Here is a 24135-nt window from a genome sequence, read left to right as displayed (position 1 = left end):
AACCAAGCTGGGGATTCCAAGATGGCCGCGCCCATGTAGCCATCTGTCAACTAATGGGTGAACAGGTGAAATTCGTATTACAGGTAGCTGTCTCTTTTCTGTATGTTCTGTTGACAATGCAGTCTTCAGTGTTGCAAACGACCCATGAAAAAAATAGTGTCAGTGTTCTGATGAGAATACTGGACAGTTAAATTTCTAACCGAAGTTGTCTATGCGAGATTAATCCAAAAATTGTCGAAACAAGTAGGTACCTGCACTAAACCTAGTAGCACTTGTCTAAAAGTGAGCATAACAGTTGATTACACCTATGAAACTTCCCCCGGGAAAAGTCCCTTCCGTTCCCCCATATTCTTTCTTCTGCAGACTAGCAGACATAACACCAAGTGGTTCAACCGGGAATCAATCCAATATATTGAACATAAGTTTGGTGCGTTTAGTTGCTTTTGTGAGTCCTCTCGTAGTGGTTGTGTGTTTGTTTTTGTTAATAATTCTTGCATATATCAATTTAAAAATATTATTTGGGATGGGGGTACGAGAGGAACTCTTACCTTAACCCGAAATAAAATTAATAGAAGCAAAGGACCTTGATTTCTTGCATTTCATTATTTTTTGTACCCACCTTGATCTCTTGACACATCATGGGTTCCCAGTTGCGCAGATTGAAGCTCCTGCTATTGATCGCTAGATTGTTTGGTCCACTGACCACCACCGTCATATGGAAGAACTTAAGCTGAAGGGGTCGTTGTCGGCACAGGTACTACCGAAATGTACCCCAGGTACCTTTCTGTATACAGAATTGTACTCTAGCCAAAGAAAATGTACAGAAACATAACTGATACCCTAAATGGCAGACGAGTCCTCTTTCCTCAAGCCCAAACCAGTTTGTGGTGTTGTTCCAGATTGCCTGACTTCAAGTGCTTTCTGTGCATCCAAAAATGTTTATTCGCCTTGTATTCTATTGCAGTGGAATATGGAGCTGATATTTTACAGCTGACAGCTGAAGGAATGTATGTTGTTGTTCCTGACGAACACGCACTGCCATGTTGTTTTTCCGTGGTTTGACTGGTATGAAAAAAAGTATGCATGTGAGAAACCGCTGATCACAATGCAGAATGGGATCGTCCTAGGGTACGATTCTGTACATTTACTTTGGCTAGGGTACATTTCTGTATACAGAAGGGTACCTGGGTACATTTCTGTAGTACCTGTGCCGACAACGACCCCTTCAGCACAACTCAACTCTCTCATTCACTCATTGATCTACAGGAGGATATGGACAGAAGTAGCAGTTGATAATTTGGACACGGACAAGGAAGCCAGTGATAATGGAGACTTTTAGGCTTTACTCTGCCATCCTCATTGGTGTGGTCAGTGTGTGCTACTTCAATTCACTCAGCTGTGGCTTTGTCTTTGATGATATGTCTGCTGTGGTTGACAATAAGGATTTGCGACCAAAGACTCCAGTTTCAAGATTATTCTGGAATGACTTCTGGGGCACACCAATGGCCAATGTAAGTCTATTCATTTATGATTAATTCTAAGGCATTTCATGATGTAGTGTTATGTCTTATCATTCTTATGAAGGGAGATATGAATGTAGGCAAAATGAAACTGAGTGCTTCAACTGACATCAACAACTGGTACAAATCATCTAAAACAATCACAGGTATTAGGTTGTGTTTGCACATAAATTTATCATAGGTTACTTATTTAAAAATAATAGATATTTTCATTACTAATCACATTTGTGTCTGTTTTCCCAACATTTCTTTTACCATTGCTCAATTTGTAACTGTTAGGAGAGAAGTCACAAGTCCTACCGCCCTCTATGTGTGCTGACATTCCGTCTCAACTACAGTATCAGTGAGCTTCAACCAATGAGCTACCACTTGGTGAATGCTGTATTGCATGCAATTGTCTGCATCATGTTCATGAAGTAAGTACAAATAATAAAATGTATTTCACATTATTGCTTGTATGTCTAGTAAATATGGTTATCTGTTCCTGGTTTTCTATTTATGACCAGTATTCTTGTTCAGGATGTGCAGTATGTTTCTGAAGGAGTGGACATCTTTTCTGGCTGCCTTGATGTTTGCAGTCCACCCTGTGCACACAGAAGCGGTATGTATCCCTGCCAGATGTCACGCTCCTTGAAACTGTCAGTTCCTCATATTGTTTCGGTAATCTGTCAGTAAAAGGATACATGAACTGTTGTTTATGGGACTTTTATCTTGTAGTAACTGGTGTCATCTGTTTGAAGTTGATGACCTGAATCTCATCTGTGTCAGTTGTGTCTTGACACAGGTGTTTTAGTGGTTGATTACCTTGGAATGATGTCCTTCATCTGTATACAGGTGACAGGGGTTGTAGGTCGAGCAGAGGCTCTGTCGTCCATCTTCATTCTTGCTGCACTGATGTCATATGTCAGATGTACTGGGTTCAGGAAGCCAATAGGTGAGTTGTGCAGGAGCCGGCCATGAAACTCCCAGCACTGTTATGATGTTAATTAGGTAATCGGGGAGGATTAATTGAAGGCCAGAACATGGATGTCATGATTCTGGTCAAGATCATATGCCAAGTAAACTTTGCTTGTTGTAAGAGCTGAAAAGAATGGAGAGAGTATTCAAAGTATGTAAATCTGGAAATTTACCATTTAAAAAAAGTATGGGATATTGGATTTACAAGACTGGTCAAATGCAAGGAGGAAACAGATGGTGAAGAGAAATTAAAGCTTAGATGCAACCCCCCAAAATAAAACACATTTATCATTTATTCATGAGATATAATATACATTATTCCTTATCCTGACTCATGTTTATTATGCTTGTCTCCTCCCTGTATGCAATGATAGTGGGACACTTGAAATCCCTTGAAGTTCCCTTTCTTTGAAGAGGACATAAAAGCACACTCAACCACAAGTAGGTAAAAAGGCGCCAAACTATAAAGGGACTCTACTCATGGATGAGTATGATTTTACGTCCTCTTCAAGGAAGGGAACTTCAAGGGATTTCAAGTGTATCATTGAGGGAGGAGACAAGCACAGTGTGCATGAGTCAGGATAAATATAAAATATCAATTTTATTCCTAAAATTACCTAAATACATATATAATTAATAAACAAAGGTAAATACTGAGTCAAAAGTAATTGATATTTTATCACATTAGGTCCAGAACACTATTTCACTATTTCTTCTGCTGAAACAATAGGAGCTGGTAAGAGCCCAACCATCCTGCCATCCCGGTTCAAACCGCATGAACATAATCATCATGCATGCGCTATGAGTGCAGCACAGCACAGCACAGCTGTTGAAACCACTTTTCACCCCATCTGGTGTGAAACTGAAACATTTAAAATCTGTTTTCATGGAATGTTTTTCGTCACAATATTTTTCATCTTAATGAGCTGAATTTGCTTTTTTGATATTTTGTTACTGTAGTTCCATTCCATGATGTATCAGAAACTGAAAAGTGTTTTGCATTACATACAAGCTTGAAGGGAAATGTGACAATTTATTCCTTTCCTTTGGAAATGTTTCATCTGTAGGTTTTCTCACATGCATTGGCATTGACACTGGCTAGTGGTATGCTTGCAAAATGAAATATCCCCTACTTTTTTTCTTATGATATGTACAGTTGAACCCTGTTTACTTGGACCCTGTTTTATCTGTAAACCTCGCCTTCCGGGCAAGTTTCAGGTGAAACAAATCGAGAATTTCACTTCAGTTGTTAATTAGGATTTGGCAGGTGTGAGAACATCTCATCAGTAATGAAAACACATGTTATGTAGAATTCGGATTAACTAAATTGTAATAATACTGTGTGTACTGTGTAAATGACACCATTCATCATTGGCTAGACAAGACAGCCGAGGTGCTTCAACCGAGATTTCAACCACTAAGTGTATGTCCGATATCACCATTACATTAGAACATGGATGAAGAGTGGATTATTCAGGGACTGGTTGCGAAGAAATCTGAAGATATAAAACGGAGGAAGCAAACATCTATCATAGACTTTTTGAATCAAATAATGTGATATGTAAATCAAGCCAGATATAGAGTTAGTAAGATGTATGTTATGTGTTATGATTTACTGTTTCATACTGTTGACTATTGATTTATTCATATACATATATGAATACATTTTATTTTTACAGCATCAATACGTTTTGCTTGTTTGATCCTGTTAACAGGATGCCTCGCTATCTGGACAATTTCCAAGTGTAACCAAAATGTCCGGATAAACAAGGTTCAGCTGTATACATGGTACCGGTATATATATTCTTGTATGCTAGCGAGGAATCATGTATAACAGTGACATCTATGATAAACATAACTAATTGTTATCTTTCAGATTACACATGGTTGATAACAACAGTGTGCCTGGTTACAGTAGCGATGCTATGTAAAGAACAGGGAATTACAGTTATTGGCATCTGTTGTGTCTACGAAGTATTTGTTGCCCAGAGGGTAAGTACTGTGAAGTCAACTATACAGCAACCCCCTTCACTGTACTCACAAAGTCAGCAGTGTTATGCCAAGGACAGTAGTGTTAATTAGTCAGTCACCCCTCACTGTACTACCAAGGACAGTAGTGTAATTATCCTGTCACCCCTTACTGTACTACCAAGGACAGCAGTGTTAATTATCCTGTCACCCTTCACTGTACTACCAAGGACAGTAGTGTTAGTTACTCAGTCACTCCACATTGGGCTGCCATAGGTATCAGTGTTAATTATCCTGTAACCACACATTGTACTGCCAAAGTCAGCAGTGTTATGCTAAGGACACCAGTGTTAATTATCACCACTCATTGTATTGCTGCATACAGCAAGGTTAATTATCCTGTCACCCTTCATTGTACTACCAGTATCTGTAGTGTTAATTATCCTGACATCCCTCATTGAACCGCCGAGGGCAACAGGATTATCTAGCCAGTTTTTACAAAGTTGTTTCAAACATCAGGCCTCTTTCTGGGAACTGGTTGATTTCCTGCAAAGCCTGTTGGGAGGGAAGCCACGGGTGCCGAGATGGTTGTCCATGTCAGTTGTGAGGATGGTGTTCCTCGTGGGCAGCACTCTGCTCATGTTGTTTGCCAGGATCAAAGTGATGGGAGCACAGCTGCCGGTGTTTACCAGGTCAGATTAGTCAAACTGAAATGTGTTGATCAACTATGTCTATATGTATGATACTCGAACCCCAACTGCTTTGATGATTGTGAGTAGCATCACACATTTTATTAATTCAGTTCTATTTTTTTCTAATGTATCCAGGAAGTGCTGACTGGTTAAATTCTTGACTAACCTTTCTTGCCATGTTATATACTCTTAAGCATAAGAAACTTGACATGCTGCTTTGGAGTTTATTTACTGAGTGCATATAACTGATTCAGGCATGACATCATTGTTCAGTTACAGTAAATTCATCTCCTTACTGACTTTCAAAATGGGAATATCCAGAAAGTATTTTCTAAAACCACAGAGCATTATAAAAGCCACTTGATCAGAGTATAATGCCAGTATCTGGTGTGATCACCATGAGCATCAATAACACCTAGGCAGTCGAGGCTAGTAGAAGAAAGGAGATGCCGAATGCTGTCTTGAGAAATGTTTTAGTGCTGTTGCTGAAGTGCTGCAAGCAGTTCTTGTAGTGTCTGAGGTGGCAGATTATGCTGACCCAAGCAGTTCTTGTAGTGTCTGAGGTGGCAGATTGTGCTGACGCAAGCAGTTCTTGTAGTGTCTGAGGTGACGTAAGCAGTATCCCATACATGTTGAGTGGGGGACAAACTGGCTGATCAAGAAGGCCATGGTAACACCTGAACCTTGTTTTGCTGGAGGAAGTCATGGCTGACCCATGCAACGTGAGGTCGAGATCACCTGTTGACATTGTGTCAAGACATTGAGTCGAACTGGTCTTCTGGTGCAACATATGTCATATTTGGGATTTCACTTTCTTAGTAAAGTACAATTTCTAGTACTTTTTTCGGTTGAGTCCCATCTGGGATTCGAACCCGCACCCTCAGAGTCAGGCACCTAATCGCCAGCACACAAAGTCAGCTGCCTAGCCCGCTCAGCCACCGCGACTTCCACAGAAATGAAAGTCGGACAACTGGTAATCTAGACTGCGTACTTTCTGTACACCTCTGATGAGTGTAAATTGGCACGGCTCCCACGGCCGAAAGCTATGATTACATAGTACTAGAATTTGTACTTTACTAAGAAAGTGAAATCCCAAATATGACATATGTTGCATTTGACCACTTTCTAAATGGCATCGTGTAATCATAGCTTTCGGCCGTGGGAACCGTGCCAATTTACACTCATCAGAGGGGTACAGAAAGTACGCAGTCTAGACTACCAGTTGTCCGACTTTCATTTCTGTGGAAGTCGCGGTGGCTGAGCGGGCTAGGCGGCTGACTTTGTGTGCTGGCGATTAGGTGCGGGTTCGAATCCCGGATGGGACTCAACCGAAAAAAGTACTAGAATTTGTACTTTACTAAGAAAGTGAAATCCCAAATATGACATATGTTGCATTTGACCACTTTCTAAATGGCATCGTGTAATCATGGTCTTCTGGTGAAAAGTCTGACTTCCCATAACCAATTGCGTACTGTCTGATCTTAAATTCAGCACAGTCCAGGGATGTTGGTTGTTGTGTTGTTGCTGTGGTGCCTGAATGAAGGTATCTCAACTGGATCTAGTGATGGTGCAAACTCAAGGTTGACCTGATTGCGATTCCAGTGTTGTTGTATTGGGTCCATATGTCTGCCTGGACACACCAAACTGCTTTTCCATGTCATGCTGTGATGTGTACTTGCAAACGGCTGTTGGTCTTGGTATCCTTTTGTCGTCTATAGTGGCTTATAGTGGCTTATATGGAGTACCATTTTTTATAGCCGACAGTCACAGGCTTCTGATTGGGGTGATACATCATGATTCAGATGTATTTCATGTATAGTGTGTTATAGTGTTGCTCTACAAACGTGACATAACATTTTTAGAATTTCTTCAAATTCAAAGTGTTCCTAGGTCAAGTTTCTTTTTTTGAAGAGTATATTTATCAATAAAAGTAAATACATATGGTGGTTGAACAATGGGTCCAAATTGAATTGTAAATTAACATTGTATATTTATTAGTATAAAACCACTTAATTATCAGATACACTAATTTTGTCCTAAGTACAATATGTCCTAATCACTGAATGGAATCCAAATGTTTCCCAGGTGTATCTTTAATTATTTAGTGTTAAATCTCTAGACCTACATTACTTTGGAGTAATTATAGCTGCCTGACCAATGTAGGTATGTCTGGTCCCCTCAACACCTGCTGGTCCTGTTGCAGGTTCGACAACCCAGCCTCAGTGGCAGACTTCCCTACCAGACATCTGACTTTCAACTACCTGCTGCCAGTCAACTCGTGGCTGTTGCTCAACCCCTCACTACTGTGCTGTGACTGGACAATGGGGACCATTCCACTCATAGAAAGCATCACAGACCATAGAAATATTTTCACACTTATCTTCTATGCAATGATTGTCAAGTTTGTGACGTATGCTCTCAGCACTCAGTGTCAAAGATCAAGGTGTATTATCATGGTAAGCTATTTTTGTATATTTCTAATGGATTCTAAAGACTTGTGTTCAATTTCATTTCGCTTGTAGAGTCAAATTTCATAATTTCACGTGTGTATATGGACAATTAACAACACTACAAGGTATTAGAAAGAATATGCTGTTGTACAACCTGCCATTGTAGGGTTTCATCTATTTGTGGTTTCAATTTACTTACATGCTGACTATGAAAGTATCCCTTCACCGTTGTTCTTAATGTCCACCACATTGTGGATTAGTGTGATTTTGTTGTTATAGATGGGTTAATGTCTATGTGGAAAAATTGTTTTTAAAGCTGATCCTATCTCATGGTATGCACTTCTTTCTCTTACTTCCACCTTGCAGTAGAAAGGTGCTGCAATCAGAGTTGAGCAGATCTTTTGGCCTCTCCTCGCCCTATCACTCCCCACTGCTTCCATTCACGGACACCTCAACAGTCCCTTGAAAACATTCAGGCTGCTCAGTCTGGCCACATGTCACCCCTCTCTTGTCATTCTTGGAACACCACTGCAATCTTATCTCACAATATGCATTTACTCTACTGTTGGACGCTGGGTTGCAGATTACCCTGTGCGTGATTGGTCAAGAGAGAAGCCAGAGGATTTGTTCAGTTCTGCTTACAGCACATTTCTACATAGTTGAAGTAAGAGACAGAAGTGCATACCGTAAGATAGGATGTATATGAATTTGCAAGTTTATGGTTAAAATTTTCAATTGTTATAAATATACAATTATTTTTCATGATCTAAAAAATGCTTATTATGCTTGTCTCCTCCTTCTTTGGGAATCATAGTGGAACACTTGATTCCCTTATAGTTCCCTTTGAAGAGGATGTAAAAGTACTCTCCCCCAGTTGCCTCCCTTGCATATTTTCATGTCAAAATCAGTTACATGACCAACCATTTTTGTCACTTTCTCCTTCATTGCCATGGTGAATGGCAGGAGTCCCTCTGTGGCTCTGTATCCTTTTGATTTCGATCCCCAAAGACAAATTTTTGCTGTTTGTGGTGTTTAGTCTGTATTTACATTATACATAGAAATTTTGTCAAAATGTATGATGTTTATCATCATTTGTACTTTGTTTACAACTGATGAAATCATTCACTCTTCTTGTACTAATCAATGCTCTTCCAGCCTTCGCTGCAACTATTGTATTGATTTGTCAACTTCACTATTTAATGATTTGTTGTTTGCCCTTCAGAGACGTACGTAAGACAGGGTGAGGAAGATTTCACAAGTCATGACTGATAAACATAGAGATAGTGCCTACTATTACTGATATTCATGTTTCCAGTGAATTGCCAAATATGTCATAGGGGCAGGCCTCTATTCCGGTTCAAGACTTAGCTATGTCAAAAAAGAAGTCATCTTCATCTGAACTGGCATCTTCACAGATGAAGAAGCAGAAATTATCTTCATGTATATCACAGAGGAAGAAGTCGTCAGCATCTAGGTCCTCATCAAAGTCGTCCCACGCAAGTAAGACTGTGCTTCAGAGGTCCTTCAATGAAGACATTGTGCATCCTGCCAAAGCAGACATGTTTGACGACCCTCTGATTTCACTGCCTGAAATTAGTCACCAGCAAAGCGTCACAGCATACCTTGTTGATGAAGACCTTGCATCAGCTGGTCAAACATCAGGTACCAGAGATGGCAGCAGTGTATCCTCATCACAGCTGCAACGTTGATTAAAGGAAGACTTGATGTTCTCATTAATGATGAATCATCAACTCTGCCCCAGTTCCAGCAGTCAGTGCAGAAATTCATCAACCCTCTGTTAGACATGCACGCTGTAGAAGTGCTAGATCAAGACCATCCAACGCCTGGCTTCTACTCCCCTTTTGCTAGTGCCCAAGAAGAACCCCAAGGCCGATATACAATATGAAAAAGGTCAACCAATCTCTCCTCAAACCCAAAAGGTTCAAGATGACTCACCTTATCCATCCAGCAGACTCCCTAGCCAGCGTAGACCTGCAGGATGCTTATCTGCATATCCCTATTCATCATTCCTGTTCAAAGTTCAACATTTTCAGTGGAGTGTTGTGCTGTTTGGAATATCATCAGCTCAGTGGTTGTTTACACAAGTGACCAAGCCCATGTATCAACATCAAGGTTTAGTTGTCATTTTCCACTGTAAGAGTAAAACAAATTTCTGTCAATCTACTTAGAGTTTTTTGACCGTTTGAGGAGAGTAGACACATGGTCTGGAGTTTGGAGTCTGGAGTCCATATTCCTGAAACAAATTTTTCCTGGGAGGCTCGCCCCAGTTGCCCTGCAACCGTAGCTTTAGTAGCTTTACTTGTGTTGGTGACTGCAAACTCTTCAGAAGACAGACAACTTCATAGATGTTTGGGTGTTTCTCCAGTACCATCTTGTTGATCTTGTGATGGTACCCTTCCAGATGGTCATTCATCCTGTGTCTGTCATTGCTGAAGTGGTTCCACATGCAATTTGTTCATGATCCCTCTATCCAGGTGGATACAGAGTTTATATAGATAACTAGTAAGAAGAGCATATCTAAATCCATTGTACAGTTCCTTTGGGAGGATTCAAGTGTTCCATTATTATTCGCATAGAAGGAGACAAGCATTATAAGCATGAGGCATGAGTTACATCATAATTCTCTGTTTGTAGAAGTAGTTGTGAAGGTGTAGCAGTGTACTTACTTCAATCCCTGTGTTTTGTATGTTTCAGTCTTTATCATTTCTAGTCCTTCCGTTTGTTCCTGCCTCCAACTTATTTTTCCCTGTGGGCTTCGTGGTGGCAGAGAGAATCCTGTACACTCCCAGCATGGGGTTCTGCATGTTGGTGGCGCTGGGCTTCCAGATACTAGTTCACCAGAAACAGTAAGCTACACAGTGGGGACAGACCTTGTTATCGGTTCACAAGAAACAGTAAGCTACACATTGGGAGAGGTCAGCTTGACACAGACCTTGGTATCACTTCACAAGAAACAGTGAGCTACACAGTGGGGGAGGTCAGCTTGACACAGACTCGGGTATTGGTTCACAAGAAACAGTGAGCTACACAGTGGGGCAGATCAGCTTGACACAGACTTGGGTATTGGTTCACAAGAAACAGTGAGCTACACAGTGGGGGAGGTCAGCTTGACACAGACCTTGACACAGACTTGGATATTGGTTCACAAGAAACAGTGAGCTACTCAGTGGGGCAGGTAAGCTTGACACAGACTTGGGTATTGGTTCACAAGAAACGGTGAGCTACACAGTGGAGGAGATCAGCTTGACACAGACCTTGATATTGGTTCACCAGAAACAGTAAGCTACACAGTGGGGAGGTCAGCTTGACACAGACTCGGGTATTGGTTCACTGCGAGCCACACAGTGGGGGAGGTCAGCTTGACACAGACTCGAGTATTGCTTCACAAGAAACAGTGAGCTACACAGTGGGGGAGGTCAGCTTGACACAGACCTTGACACAGACTTGGGTTTTGGTTCACAAGAAACAGTGAGCTACACAGTGGGGGAGGTCAGCTTGACACAGACCTGGGTATTGGTAGGCTTATCAGATGTCTCCATTCGTCCATGTTAATGATATTTATGTCTCTCTGTCACCAGGTCTCTGAAAATGGTGGTCCAGATACTGATGGCTGGACTCATTCTGACACACAGCATCAAGACAGTTCTGCGTAACAATGACTGGTCAGTAGATGCTCACTCCCATGAGAACTGCATGTAAATTCCCATTGACCGAAGCTTCTATGAGAAATATTTATATGCAAGTTGCTGCAAAGTCTGCTTTGATGGAATAACTTGTCTTTGTGTGTTGTCAGGGAGTCTGAGTACACACTGTTCAAGTCAGGGCTGAAAGTAAACCAGAAGAATGCAAAGTTGTTCAACAATGTGGGACATGCCCTGGAGAAGGTGGAAAAGTACAGTGAAGCCCTGGAGTATTTCCAGAGAGCTGTCAGGTGAGTGTTTCAAGGTCCAGAAGTACTTCCAGAGATATGTCCGGTGAGCAACTCAAGGCCGTGGAAGGCCCTGGAGTACTTCCAGTGAGCCATCACATGAGCAGTTCAAGGCCATGGAGTACTTCCAGTGACCCATCAGGTGAGCAGTTCAAGGCCCTGGAGTACTTCCAGGGAACTGTCAAGGGAGCAACTCAAGGCCCTGGAGTACTTCCAGTGAGCCATCACGTGAGTACTTCAAGGCTGTGGTGAACCTCCTGTGAGCCATCACGTGAGCAGTTCAAGGCAATGGAGTACTTCCAGAGAACTGTCAGGTAAGCAGTTCAAGGCAATGGAGTACTTCCAGAGAACTGTCAGGTGAGCAGTTCAAGGCCATGGAGTACTTCCAGAGAACTGTCAAGTGAATAACTCAAGGCCCTGGAGTACTTCCAGTGACCCATCAGGTGAGCAGTTCAAGGCCCTGGAGTACTTCCAGTAAGCCATCAGGTGAGCAGTTCAAGACCATGGTCATCAGCTACCGTGTGTGACTACCATGCAGGGGCCCTTTTAAGATGCAACATGTCATGTCAGTTATGGAAACATTTTGATAGCCAGCTAGATGTTTTAATTTAATAACTCTGGTTTGGATTGACTTATTTTCATTAAAATAGTAGTTTGTGTATGCTCAGATAATGATTTGAAATTGTGGACAGTAATATTAAATAACGGGTATATGCTTATTGCAGAATTACTTTGGTAAGGTCAAAGGTCAGTTTTAATAGAAAGGGCATTTTACAAGAAAATATGAGTTGAACTTTACAAATTAAAGGTAATTTGTCCCAAATTATGTTTCCTGATTGTGAAAAATCACATCCCGTTCAGTTGCCAGAACTGCACCACATATTAACCAGTAAGGGGTTCTGGCTATAAAATCATTCCAGAGACTCATCAGGTGAGCAGCTCAAGGTCCTGGAGCCATTAGATGGGCAGGTTTCAGACTAGAATGTCCCATCATGTGCTCTGTAATGTTGGTGATATGTTTTGTCAGTTTTGTGTGTATATTTGCAGTGTTCAGCCTGATGACATTGGTGCACATATAAATGTTGGTCGGACATTGTCTACCCTGAACAGAACTGAAGAGGCAGAGAAATCTTACAGGAGTGCTCTAGCTCTCTTCCCCCCTGTTATACCCGGTATGATGATATACCCCTGCTGCACTTTAATGTGCCTCTTTCTGTCCTTATGTCTTTATTTACTCTTTCTTGTCTTGTACCATGTTCTCAGGACGGTCAAGACATTACCACAGCCTATCTGAAAAATGTTAGACATCCGTATTGGCTTTTAAGAAACATGTTTGTTGGTCCTTTTTAGGAGACAAGTGGCAGTGCTCAAGTAAAGCCATGGTTGTAGGTAGTTGCTAACTCCATATAGTGATGGTTCATGTCCTTGCAGGTAAGAGCTACACAACCAGGATTGCACCAAACCACCTGAATGTTTACCTGAACCTGGCAAGCCTGGTCTCCAAGAACCCAGCTAGACTGCAGGAGGCTGATGATGTAAGTTTTTGGCTTGCGTCTCCAACATGCAGACAGACCACCATGACTGGGTCACTGTCAAGGCTAAACTTACTGCAAGTTAGAGAATGTTGTGGTTGAAGCAGACTAATGATACAATAAGATGCAGTGAGTGTGTATGTCTGTTTACTTGTACCTGAACAATATGTATGTTATGAAATGAATAAAAGGTATCAAACTATTCTTAGAAATATAGGATTACAAAGATTAAAAATAAGTGAAAGAATATGTCTTGGTACTAATTTGTATAAATGAGTATGTCTGACATGTAATTCAGGTTTGAAAATGAATACTCTTTTGTGTGTACACACGTACACGCACATGCACACACTCACTCACTCTCTCACTCACATACTCACTCACTCACACACACACACACACACACTCACTCTCACACACACTCTCTCACACACACACACACTCACACACTCACACACACACTCTGACTGTGTGTGTACACACACACTGTCAGTGGAACAAAATGTCACTCACTTCGATGTGGTACTTGTTCAACCGAAGACCACAAATTTGCATTTTGTGAAGACCAATTATTTACCAGCAAAACCAACAGGGACTGCCTCAGCAAAAATGTTATATATGTTTTAACATATGCGAGATGTGGTGAACATTATATTGGAGAAACTGGAATGCAAGTAAAGGACCAAGTTACTGTACACAGAGCAAATTTGAGATCCAAATGTGCAATGTATAAATGTAAGCAAACACATTGATGAATGTGGAAATGGCCAGTTTACCATCTTTCTGTATTATCAATTGTTTAACAATGACAAACAATTACGAATGGAAAAAGAACATTCATTTTCAGAAGACGTCCTCCTTGGGGTACATATATGGCATTAAAATATCCATTTTAAAATGCCTACGACAGTTGTAACAATATTGAATAAATATTTTACAAAACAAAAAACTTGTTTTTGTCTTGTGAGACCACCCCTACAGGGCCCCTACCTGTGCCCCTAACAGCCAAGAGCAAGTAACTCTCGCTGCCTACCTCGTACCTCACTTTTCATACTGTCGTCAGACAAGACAGACGTCCATTCCAAGACACTCTCACAAGTACTGTGAAGGCTTACGATAAGAGATTATGAGTGAGAAGGCTTCAAACTCTGTATATACGGTTCCTTTTTAACACACGGGCGCTATTAAGAATTCATAGGTCACACTTTTTCATTCATAAAATGTTGTAACTTTATGTGGTGTCTGCGGCTTCCAGCCGTGTGGTAGGTAAGGTGGCAGTTCCTCATGGTTAATGTTTTCAGCCTGGTCATGACTAAAGTATTGGGCGTGGATACCTTCGTTAGGGGAAAATAAGAAGTATTCATGTGCTTGCTTATTTATGTTTTAAGCAATTGAGTATAAAAAAGTGAAGTGCTTTTCGTGGCATATTATCCTTGATGGCTTCTCTCCTTAAGCACAGTTTGCTATTCGTACAGTGCTCGTATAGCTCTTGTTGTAAACAGTTAAATATCGCCTGTGCGTTTTATTGTTTCTGTTAATATTCTTGTGCTTTGGTGGATTTACAGACCTTGCTACTAGTCATAGCTTGGCTCTGTTTTTTCCAGTTTAAAGGATGCGCAACATGCTGTGCGGAAGGAGATATATGGGCCAAGGAGCCACCCTTAAAAAAAGCTAAAACGTATAAATAGAAGGGTTCCTCCTCAGTTTCAGTTGGTGGGGGGGGGGGGGGGGAGGGGGTGTCTTCCAAATCAGCGAAAAGTACTGACGTCCCCCCCGGCGGTGGCTTCTACTTCCTCTGCACCTGACACTGAAAGCGCACAACCCTTAACATTAGTTTTAATATCCAATCTTTTGCAACAGCAAATGGCTTTCGTACACACGCTATTTTTGGACACGATGTTTGGTCTCCGTCAGGAAATCAGCATCCATCCGGAGTTGAGTGTGGCTTCCAATTTGCTGTCCAAAGGGGTCCCCAGCCAAACCTCAGGTGTTGGTATGGGATCGGGTGGTCAGACTCGCTGACTTGGTTGACACATGTCATCGGTTCCCAATTGCGCAGATCGATGCTCATGTTGCTGATCACTGGATTGTCTGGTCCAGACTCGATTATTTACAGACCGCCGCCATATAGCTGTAATATTGCTGAGTGCGGCGTAAAACTAAACTCACTCACTCACTCACTCAGGTGTTGGTGTGGGGACTCCCTTAAGGGGTGAGCCGGTGCCGATGGCAACATCAGTAACCGGTCACACTGGGATGGCCAACGTCGGTGCAGCATCTGTTCCTATGGAAGCGTTGCCGGCTATTCGCCACCTGGACTCCGTTTCGGTTGGGTCGATGGTGTCAAGCCGCTCAGCTCTGCTGGAGCCTCTCTTGCTCTCAGGTGTTCCCTCAACCGATCCTCCTGTCACTGCTAGAGGATCGTGTCGAGGAAACTATGGAGGAGGGTCGGGTGGGGCTGAGCAAAGCTTCTTTTTTGCTGGGCACTCCACTGAGGCAGGTACGGGAGCAAATCACTACTCTCCTGCCACAGCGACGCTCGACCCCACAGAGATTAGGGTTCTGGGCGAGGCATTCGCTCCGGCTCCGCATAATTCCTTCTATTTTTAGCTGATGTCATCAACTCCTGTTGGGGTCTCGATCACGGTTCGATTTGCCGGAGCTTGATCGTAGATACTTGATGGGAGATCTAGGGTTATACAACCCCACTGTGGTAGATGACTTCATTTATGTGTCGGTCGCCCTAGGGGGTTCGTCGGGCAGTTCCCTCGCCTCTGCCAAGCAGGGGCGTCATTTACCGCCATTCACTTCAAATGTTACTGCCCTCAAATCCATGTATCGATCTTTTGAGGAGCAGTATCGCAATGCAGCGCAGTGTCTCAAAGTCACCATTCATGCTACGTACACTTTGGTATTACAGCGCCAGTTGGTGGGCGGTGAGGGGGGTAAGGGGAGTGTGCCCCCTCGACCTTGGCGCAGCAGCTTACGGAGGTGCAGTCTCATCTGGCACAGGACCATATTAGGTCCTCGGCGTGCCAGATGACGTCTGCCATCATTGCCCTCTGTAGGCTTTCGGTGGCCCGGTATTCGCCGGCCACACAGCTGGCTCTCTTAGCGTTACCGTACCGGATGGGTTCTACACTGTTTCCCAGTGTGGCAATGGTGGTTCGAGAGGCTGCCGAGGCTGTCTTTACATTCAAGGATTCCAAACCCTTGCTGGAGCAGCATCACTCATCTCGTGCGCGGCCCTCGACCCTTGCCTCAGCGTATCCTTCGGCTCCATCCAAGGACACTGCCAAGTGGACGCAACCATTACAGGTGCGTAAGGGCAAGGGCAAAGGTAAGGGTAAGGGCAAGGCTGACGGGCCCCAGCAGCCTTTTCAGAGGAAGGGGAAGTTGGCGCCGGCTTCCCAGTAGTTTGTCCTCTGGTGCCCTTGTTGACCCCAAATCAAGCAGTCGGAGTACTGCTGACATCGGGGGTTCATTGCCTGTTACCACACATCCCTGTGTGTGGCCACCTTTCTCTCTTCCTGTCGGAATGGGAAAAGGTTACATCCAATCCCTGGGTCCTATCCACACTTAGGGATGGCCACTTACAACAGTGGAAGCGAGACCCACCTCTTTTTTCCGGGATCCATTGCACTCCAGTGCCAGCTGTTCCGGGGAAGGTCGAGGTGCTCCGTGCCGAGGTCCAGTCATTACTGGTCAAGGCGGCCATTGAGGTGGTTCCAAGGGGACAAGAACAAAAAGGACGGATCTAAATGTAAAAGGACTGAACAAAATGTTGAAGGTCCCTTCATTCAAGATGGAGACACTACGGTCAGTGATCTCATCTGTAGAAAGAGGCGATTGGCTTACGTCCATCGACCTCAAAGATGCGTACCTGCACGTTCCCATGTATCCCGAGTTCAGAAAGTACCTCCGTTTTTTCTTTGACGGGGTATGCTATCAGTTACAGGTGCTTCCCTTTGGCATCGCTACGGCTCCAAGGTTGTTCACCAAACTTATGCTAATCCGAGCGCAAGTGGCCAGATCACAGGGCAGGTGTTATCACCCGTACCTGGCTGATTGGCTCCTTCGGGAACTTGCCGCCCACTTGAGTCGAGACACAACGTTCGCCGTCATGTGTATTCTCACCAAGTTGGGCTGGATTATCAATCTCAGAAAATCAGATCTAGTTCCCACTCAGGATCTGATCTTCTTAGGCTCACGATTCGAGACAGAGCGAGGCCTGGTCTCCCTATCTCCGGATCGAATCTCCAAAGTTCAGAGAGTTGTTTTACAATTTCTTGAGTCCCCCTCGGCTTCAGCTTGTACTTGGCCCCAGTTGCTAAGCAACATGGCGGCGACAGTGGACATTGTTTGGAGAGCGCGGTTGAAGATGCGACCCATTCAGTACGCCTTGGCTCGGATGTGTTCTCATTCCCAGAGTTACGAGACTATTCTCCACACTCCGGGATGGTTAGTTCCTCATTTATGGTGGTGGACAGTGGTAGGGAATGTATCCAGAGGACTACCCCCTGGACACTCCCTCACCAGATCTCTCAATTCAGACAGCCAGACAGGGGGGAGGTGTACTGGGCAGTCAATCAGTTTTGGGCCAGTGGTCACATCGAAACACACCTGTACATCAATGTGCTAGAATTGAGAGCTGTACGGCTAGTGTTCCAACACTTTCAGGAGATGGTTTGCGGCTGTGTGGTGCGTCTGGAGATGGGCAACCAGTCGGCAGTGACCTATATCCTGAAACAGGGTGGTATGGTGTCTCCGTCCCTCCTTCAGGAGGCGTGGCAGTTTCTGCTATGATGCGACCAGTTCAATGTGTAGGTGTGTCCCATGTATCTCCCAGGGGTGGACAAGGTTCGAGCAGACACGCTCTCTCGTGTTCTGGCCCTGCACAAGTGGATGCTGCATCAGGAGTTTATCTCCCGGTTGTTCGGGTTGTTCCAGGTGGATCTGTTTGCCTCTGGGGGTACGAACCAGATTCTGGTGTTATGCTCTTGTGCAGTGCTTTCTAGCAGTGTGGATAGGATCAGTCCGACTGTCCGGTGGATTAGTCCCTCGTAGGACTTGTGAATCGTTCTTGATTGTCTGTCTGGTCCTCTTTTTCACGAGCTGTCGTCTCTTTCTCTCCAGCTGTTAACTTGGAAGGCTGCCTTTCTTGTGGGGGTAACGTCGGGCAGGTGGGTAGGCGACATTCATGCCATCTCAGCGGATCCTGCTTTGACTGTCTTTCATAAAGACAGGGTCAGTATTAGATTCTTACCGTCCTAAGATCACAGGCGCTTTTCATGTTACAGCACCTATCGAGCTACCTACACTCATGCAGCCTCCCCTGTCAGGTACCTCTCTTTGGCGTGCTCATGTCTTAGATGTCCTTAAAACTCTCAGATCTTATATCAAACGAACTGCTGACATCTGGAAGGATAAACAGTTGTTCTGCTGTTATGGCTAAGGGAGAGCTGGTCTGCCGGCGAAGAAGCAAACCATTTCTTGGTGGCTTGTCTCTGCCATTTGTATGGCTTACACACATAAGGGGTTAACCATACCCAATGGGTTAAAAGCTCATTCGGTTGGGGCAGTGGCTATATCACAAGCTTATGCAGCGGCACTGCCTATTGAGGAGATCTGATCAGTGGCTATTTGGAGCCGGCCGAGCACGTTCATCCGACACTATCAGTTGGACAAACACTTGAGGGAGCGTGCTCGTTTTGGTCAGACATTTCCCTCCAGTGGTCAGGGTCGTGACCCCCCTAGCTGAATGAGCTTACGACTTCATTAGCATGTACAATTCTGGTGGTGGGTTCCATAATTTCATTGTTGTGGTGGTGGAATTATTTGGAAATGATGAGAGAGAAAAGAGTCTATGCACTGTTATTCCTGGCACTGTTCGCTGGTTTGGGGAACGTACGATACAGGGTAGAGATTAGGGCGTGGACATATGTCCATCGCTCCTTAGCTCCGTAGTTGATTGGCCTATGACCCGCATTTGCCATGCCCCCCGTCTGATTGACATCAGCGGTGTCGGTGATTGGGTATGTGTTTTTCTCTATCTCTCGCAGCTTCAGCAGTGTATGAGAGTGTGTGAAGGGTACACGTTAGCAGACAGAATGTCTCTCCCTGACTCACATTCGTTGGGGTTCTGTTTTATGCTATATATGTACCCCAAGGAGGACTTCTTCTGAAAAAGAATTATACGAACCTGTAGAGTTTATGAATTCTTTGAAGAATGTCCTCCTTGGGGTATGGCCACCCACCTCCCCACATTCTGTCTGATGAGTTCAGCATGAAAAGTGAGGTACAAGGTAGACGGCAAGAGTTACCTGCTTTGGCCGTTAGGGGCACAGGTAGGGACCCTGTAGGGGTGGTCTCACAAGACAAAAACAAGTTTTCTGTTTTGTAAAATATTTATTCAATATTGTTACAACTGTCGTAGGCATTTTAAAATGAACATTTTAATGCTATATATGTACCCCAAGGAGGACATTCTTCAAAGAATTCATAACCTCTACAGGTTTGTATAAATTGTTTATAAGTCTGTTTAAACCTAAGCTCAATTCAAAAGGAAAATTTTGTATCCTTCCTAATGTAACTCAGTATGTATTTGTGCACTGAAACCATAATGGATACAGGTTCACAATTATTGTTCCTAACTATTTCATCAAAATCATGATCACATCACAAACGCAACCCTAATGTTACCCATGACTACGTTTTATGTCTCCCGCTATTGTCACTGTCTGTCTGTCTGTCTGTCTGTCTGTCTGTATCATATATGATTTAAAAACATGGAAGTGTTACCAGAAACACTTGAATTGCTGTATATGGGTTGCCTGTTGTCTTCATACCTGACTACATTACAATATATGTCCTTTGGTAGTTCCCTGTATTGCTAATGATGGTGTTATCTGTATGTAGTTGCTGAAAACAGCGGTGTCAATGAGGTCTGACTACATCCAAGGCTACATCAATCGAGGGGATGTTCTGGTGAAGTTGGGCAAGTGAGTAATTTAGTTAACATCTGTAATCCTACTCATATATTAGGGTAGACATGTAGCACTGTGTCTGATGTGTGTTGTGTAGACATGTAGCACTGTGTATGATGTGTGTTGTGTAGACATGTAGCACTGTGTCTGATGTGTGTTGTGTAGACATATACCACTGTGTCTGATGTGCATTGGGTTAGACATGTACCACTGCGTCTGATGTGTGTTGTCATCGACCTGTAGCACTGTGTCTGATATGTGTTTTTGTAGACATGTAGCACTGTCTGAGGATAGACATTTAGTACTGCCTGATGTGTCTTAGGGTAGACATAGATCATTGTGTTTGATGTGTGTTAGGGTAGACATTAATAACAATGGTGTGTGTTAGAGTAGACATTATGAGTTGTTCATGGGTTATGAGGGGCCCAGAGAACAGAGTATTTATCTTACCAAGCAGCTCAATGTTTATTTTGAACTGTTTGAAGCATCTGATCGTATGATAGTATCTGCTCAACCTGTGTAAATCAAATGATTCGAATCTTGCATCTTGCTGTTTTTACCACAGGTATTGTTTTTGTAAATCGCCTTGGTGTAATCCCCTTCTTAATATTCACACTTACAGGGACTACATTCAAATGTTTTGTGGAACTTTCTTAATTGAAATGCGAGGTAAATTTTTTGTTGCCATCGTTAGATTTTGCAGACGACACAAGAAATACAAATTTAGAGTTATCTCTTTTCCATCGTTTTGCATTCGCAAATTTCCATGCACCATGTGAGCTTCAATGTTATTCGCGATAGGGAAGTACATGCACTACCACAAGTATCGAATGAGTTGCCTGTGGCAGCAGGTACATTGCAATGTACCTCATTTGAAATTGGGGTACATTGAAAATAATGGAACAGCATATAGTCAAACAGAAAACAACCTTTATGTGTGAGGCAAGATAATAATAAATATGGTGTGTGTTGGGTAGACATTGAGCATGGTTTCTGATGAGTGTCCAGGTAGACATGTTGATGTGTGTCCAGGTAGACATGTTGGTGTGTGTCCTGGTAGACATGCTGATGTGTGTCCAGGTAGACATGCTGATGTGTGTCCAGGTAGACATGCTGATGTGTGTCCAGGTAGACATGTTGATGTGTGTCCAGGTAGACATGCTGATGTGTGTCCAGGTAGACATGTTGATGTGTGTCCAGGTAGACATGTTGATGTGTGTCCTGGTAGACATGTTGATGTGTGTCCAGGTAGACATGCTGATGTGTGTCCAGGTAGACATGCTGATGTGTGTCCAGGTAGACATGCTGATGTGTGTCCAGGTAGACATGTTGATGTGTGTCCAGGTAGACATGCTTATGTGTGTCCAGGTAGACATGTTGATGTGTGTCCAGGTAGACATGTTGATGTGTGTCCAGGTAGACATGTTGATGTGTGTCCAGGTAGACATGTTGGTGTGTGTCCTGGTAGACATGTTGATGTGTGTCCAGGTAGACATGTTGATGTGTGTCCAGGTAGACATGTTGATGTGTGTCCAGGTAGACATGTTGATGTGTGTCCAGGTAGACATGTTGATGTGTGTCCAGGTAGACATGCTGATGTGTGTCCAGGTAGACATGTTGATGTGTGTCCAGGTAGACATGCTTATGTGTGTCCAGGTAGACATGTTGATGTGTGTCCAGGTAGACATGTTGATGTGTGTCCAGGTAGACATGTTGATGTGTGTCCAGGTAGACATGTTGATGTGTGTCCAGGTAGACATGTTGATGTGTGTCCAGGTAGACATGCTGATGTGTGTCCAGGTAGACATGCTGATGTGTGTCCAGGTAGACATGTTGATGTGTGTCCAGGTAGACATGCTTATGTGTGTCCAGGTAGACATGTTGATGTGTGTCCAGGTAGACATGTTGATGTGTGTCCAGGTAGACATGTTGATGTGTGTCCAGGTAGACATGTTGGTGTGTGTCCTGGTAGACATGTTGATGTGTGTCCAGGTAGACATGTTGATGTGTGTCCAGGTAGACATGTTGATGTGTGTCCAGGTAGACATGTTGGTGTGTGTCCTGGTAGACATGCTGATGTGTGTCCAGGTAGACATGCTGATGTGTGTCCAGGTAGACATGCTGATGTGTGTCCAGGTAGACATGTTGATGTGTGTCCAGGTAGACATGTTGATGTGTGTCCAGGTAGACATGTTGATGTGTGTCCAGGTAGACATGTTGGTGTGTGTCCTGGTAGACATGTTGATGTGTGTCCAGGTAGACATGTTGATGTGTGTCCAGGTAGACATGTTGATGTGTGTCCAGGTAGACATGTTGATGTGTGTCCAGGTAGACATGTTGATGTGTGTCCAGGTAGACATGCTGATGTGTGTCCAGGTAGACATGTTGATGTGTGTCCAGGTAGACATGCTTATGTGTGTCCAGGTAGACATGTTGATGTGTGTCCAGGTAGACATGTTGATGTGTGTCCAGGTAGACATGTTGATGTGTGTCCAGGTAGACATGTTGATGTGTGTCCAGGTAGACATGCTGATGTGTGTCCAGGTAGACATGCTGATGTGTGTCCAGGTAGACATGTTGATGTGTGTCCAGGTAGACATGCTTATGTGTGTCCAGGTAGACATGCTGATGTGTGTCCAGGTAGACATGTTGATGTGTGTCCTGGTAGACATGTTGATGTGTGTCCAGGTAGACATGCTGATGTGTGTCCAGGTAGACATGCTGATGTGTGTCCAGGTAGACATGCTGATGTGTGTCCAGGTAGACATGTTGATGTGTGTCCAGGTAGACATGCTTATGTGTGTCCAGGTAGACATGTTGATGTGTGTCCAGGTAGACATGTTGATGTGTGTCCAGGTAGACATGTTGATGTGTGTCCAGGTAGACATGTTGGTGTGTGTCCTGGTAGACATGTTGATGTGTGTCCAGGTAGACATGTTGATGTGTGTCCAGGTAGACATGTTGATGTGTGTCCAGGTAGACATGTTGATGTGTGTCCAGGTAGACATGTTGATGTGTGTCCAGGTAGACATGCTTATGTGTGTCCAGGTAGACATGTTGATGTGTGTCCAGGTAGACATGCTTATGTGTGTCCAGGTAGACATGTTGATGTGTGTCCAGGTAGACATGTTGATGTGTGTCCAGGTAGACATGTTGATGTGTGTCCAGGTAGACATGTTGATGTGTGTCCAGGTAGACATGTTGATGTGTGTCCAGGTAGACATGCTGATGTGTGTCCAGGTAGACATGCTGATGTGTGTCCAGGTAGACATGTTGATGTGTGTCCAGGTAGACATGCTTATGTGTGTCCAGGTAGACATGTTGATGTGTGTCCAGGTAGACATGTTGATGTGTGTCCAGGTAGACATGTTGATGTGTGTCCAGGTAGACATGTTGGTGTGTGTCCTGGTAGACATGTTGATGTGTGTCCAGGTAGACATGTTGATGTGTGTCCAGGTAGACATGTTGATGTGTGTCCAGGTAGACATGTTGGTGTGTGTCCTGGTAGACATGCTGATGTGTGTCCAGGTAGACATGCTGATGTGTGTCCAGGTAGACATGCTGATGTGTGTCCAGGTAGACATGTTGATGTGTGTCCAGGTAGACATGTTGATGTGTGTCCAGGTAGACATGTTGATGTGTGTCCAGGTAGACATGTTGGTGTGTGTCCTGGTAGACATGTTGATGTGTGTCCAGGTAGACATGTTGATGTGTGTCCAGGTAGACATATTGATGTGTGTCCAGGTAGACATGTTGATGTGTGTCCAGGTAGACATGTTGATGTGTGTCCAGGTAGACATGCTGATGTGTGTCCAGGTAGACATGTTGATGTGTGTCCAGGTAGACATGCTGATGTGTGTCCAGGTAGACATGTTGATGTGTGTCCAGGTAGACATGTTGATGTGTGTCCAGGTAGACATGTTGATGTGTGTCCAGGTAGACATGTTGATGTGTGTCCAGGTAGACATGCTGATGTGTGTCCAGGTAGACATGCTGATGTGTGTCCAGGTAGACATGTTGATGTGTGTCCAGGTAGACATGCTTATGTGTGTCCAGGTAGACATGTTGATGTGTGTCCAGG

General features: G+C 43.7%; 1 protein-coding gene across 1 annotated transcript in view; it reads left to right on the top strand.

Moving 5' to 3' along the window:
• The window catches only part of LOC137286895 (protein O-mannosyl-transferase TMTC3-like), a 40133-nt gene continuing 15998 nt past the window's right edge, over positions 1-24135 (top strand). Inside the window, exons 1-14 of the mRNA XM_067818914.1 lie at positions 1-83; positions 1267-1511; positions 1800-1936; positions 2040-2121; positions 2355-2454; positions 4354-4469; positions 4965-5137; positions 7341-7593; positions 10303-10454; positions 11187-11270; positions 11402-11539; positions 12584-12708; positions 12968-13071; positions 19987-20069. Of these exons, the coding sequence (XP_067675015.1) occupies positions 1326-1511; positions 1800-1936; positions 2040-2121; positions 2355-2454; positions 4354-4469; positions 4965-5137; positions 7341-7593; positions 10303-10454; positions 11187-11270; positions 11402-11539; positions 12584-12708; positions 12968-13071; positions 19987-20069 (1733 nt within the window). The 5' untranslated portion in view covers positions 1-83; positions 1267-1325. The remainder of the gene's footprint in view (positions 84-1266; positions 1512-1799; positions 1937-2039; positions 2122-2354; positions 2455-4353; positions 4470-4964; positions 5138-7340; positions 7594-10302; positions 10455-11186; positions 11271-11401; positions 11540-12583; positions 12709-12967; positions 13072-19986; positions 20070-24135) is intronic.

The sequence above is a fragment of the Haliotis asinina genome, chromosome 6, assembly GCF_037392515.1.
Source record: "Haliotis asinina isolate JCU_RB_2024 chromosome 6, JCU_Hal_asi_v2, whole genome shotgun sequence".
Taxonomy (NCBI): Eukaryota; Metazoa; Mollusca; class Gastropoda; order Lepetellida; family Haliotidae; genus Haliotis; species Haliotis asinina.
Note: the sequence above shows the minus strand (reverse complement) of the source record. Positions and strands in the feature narration are given on the sequence as shown.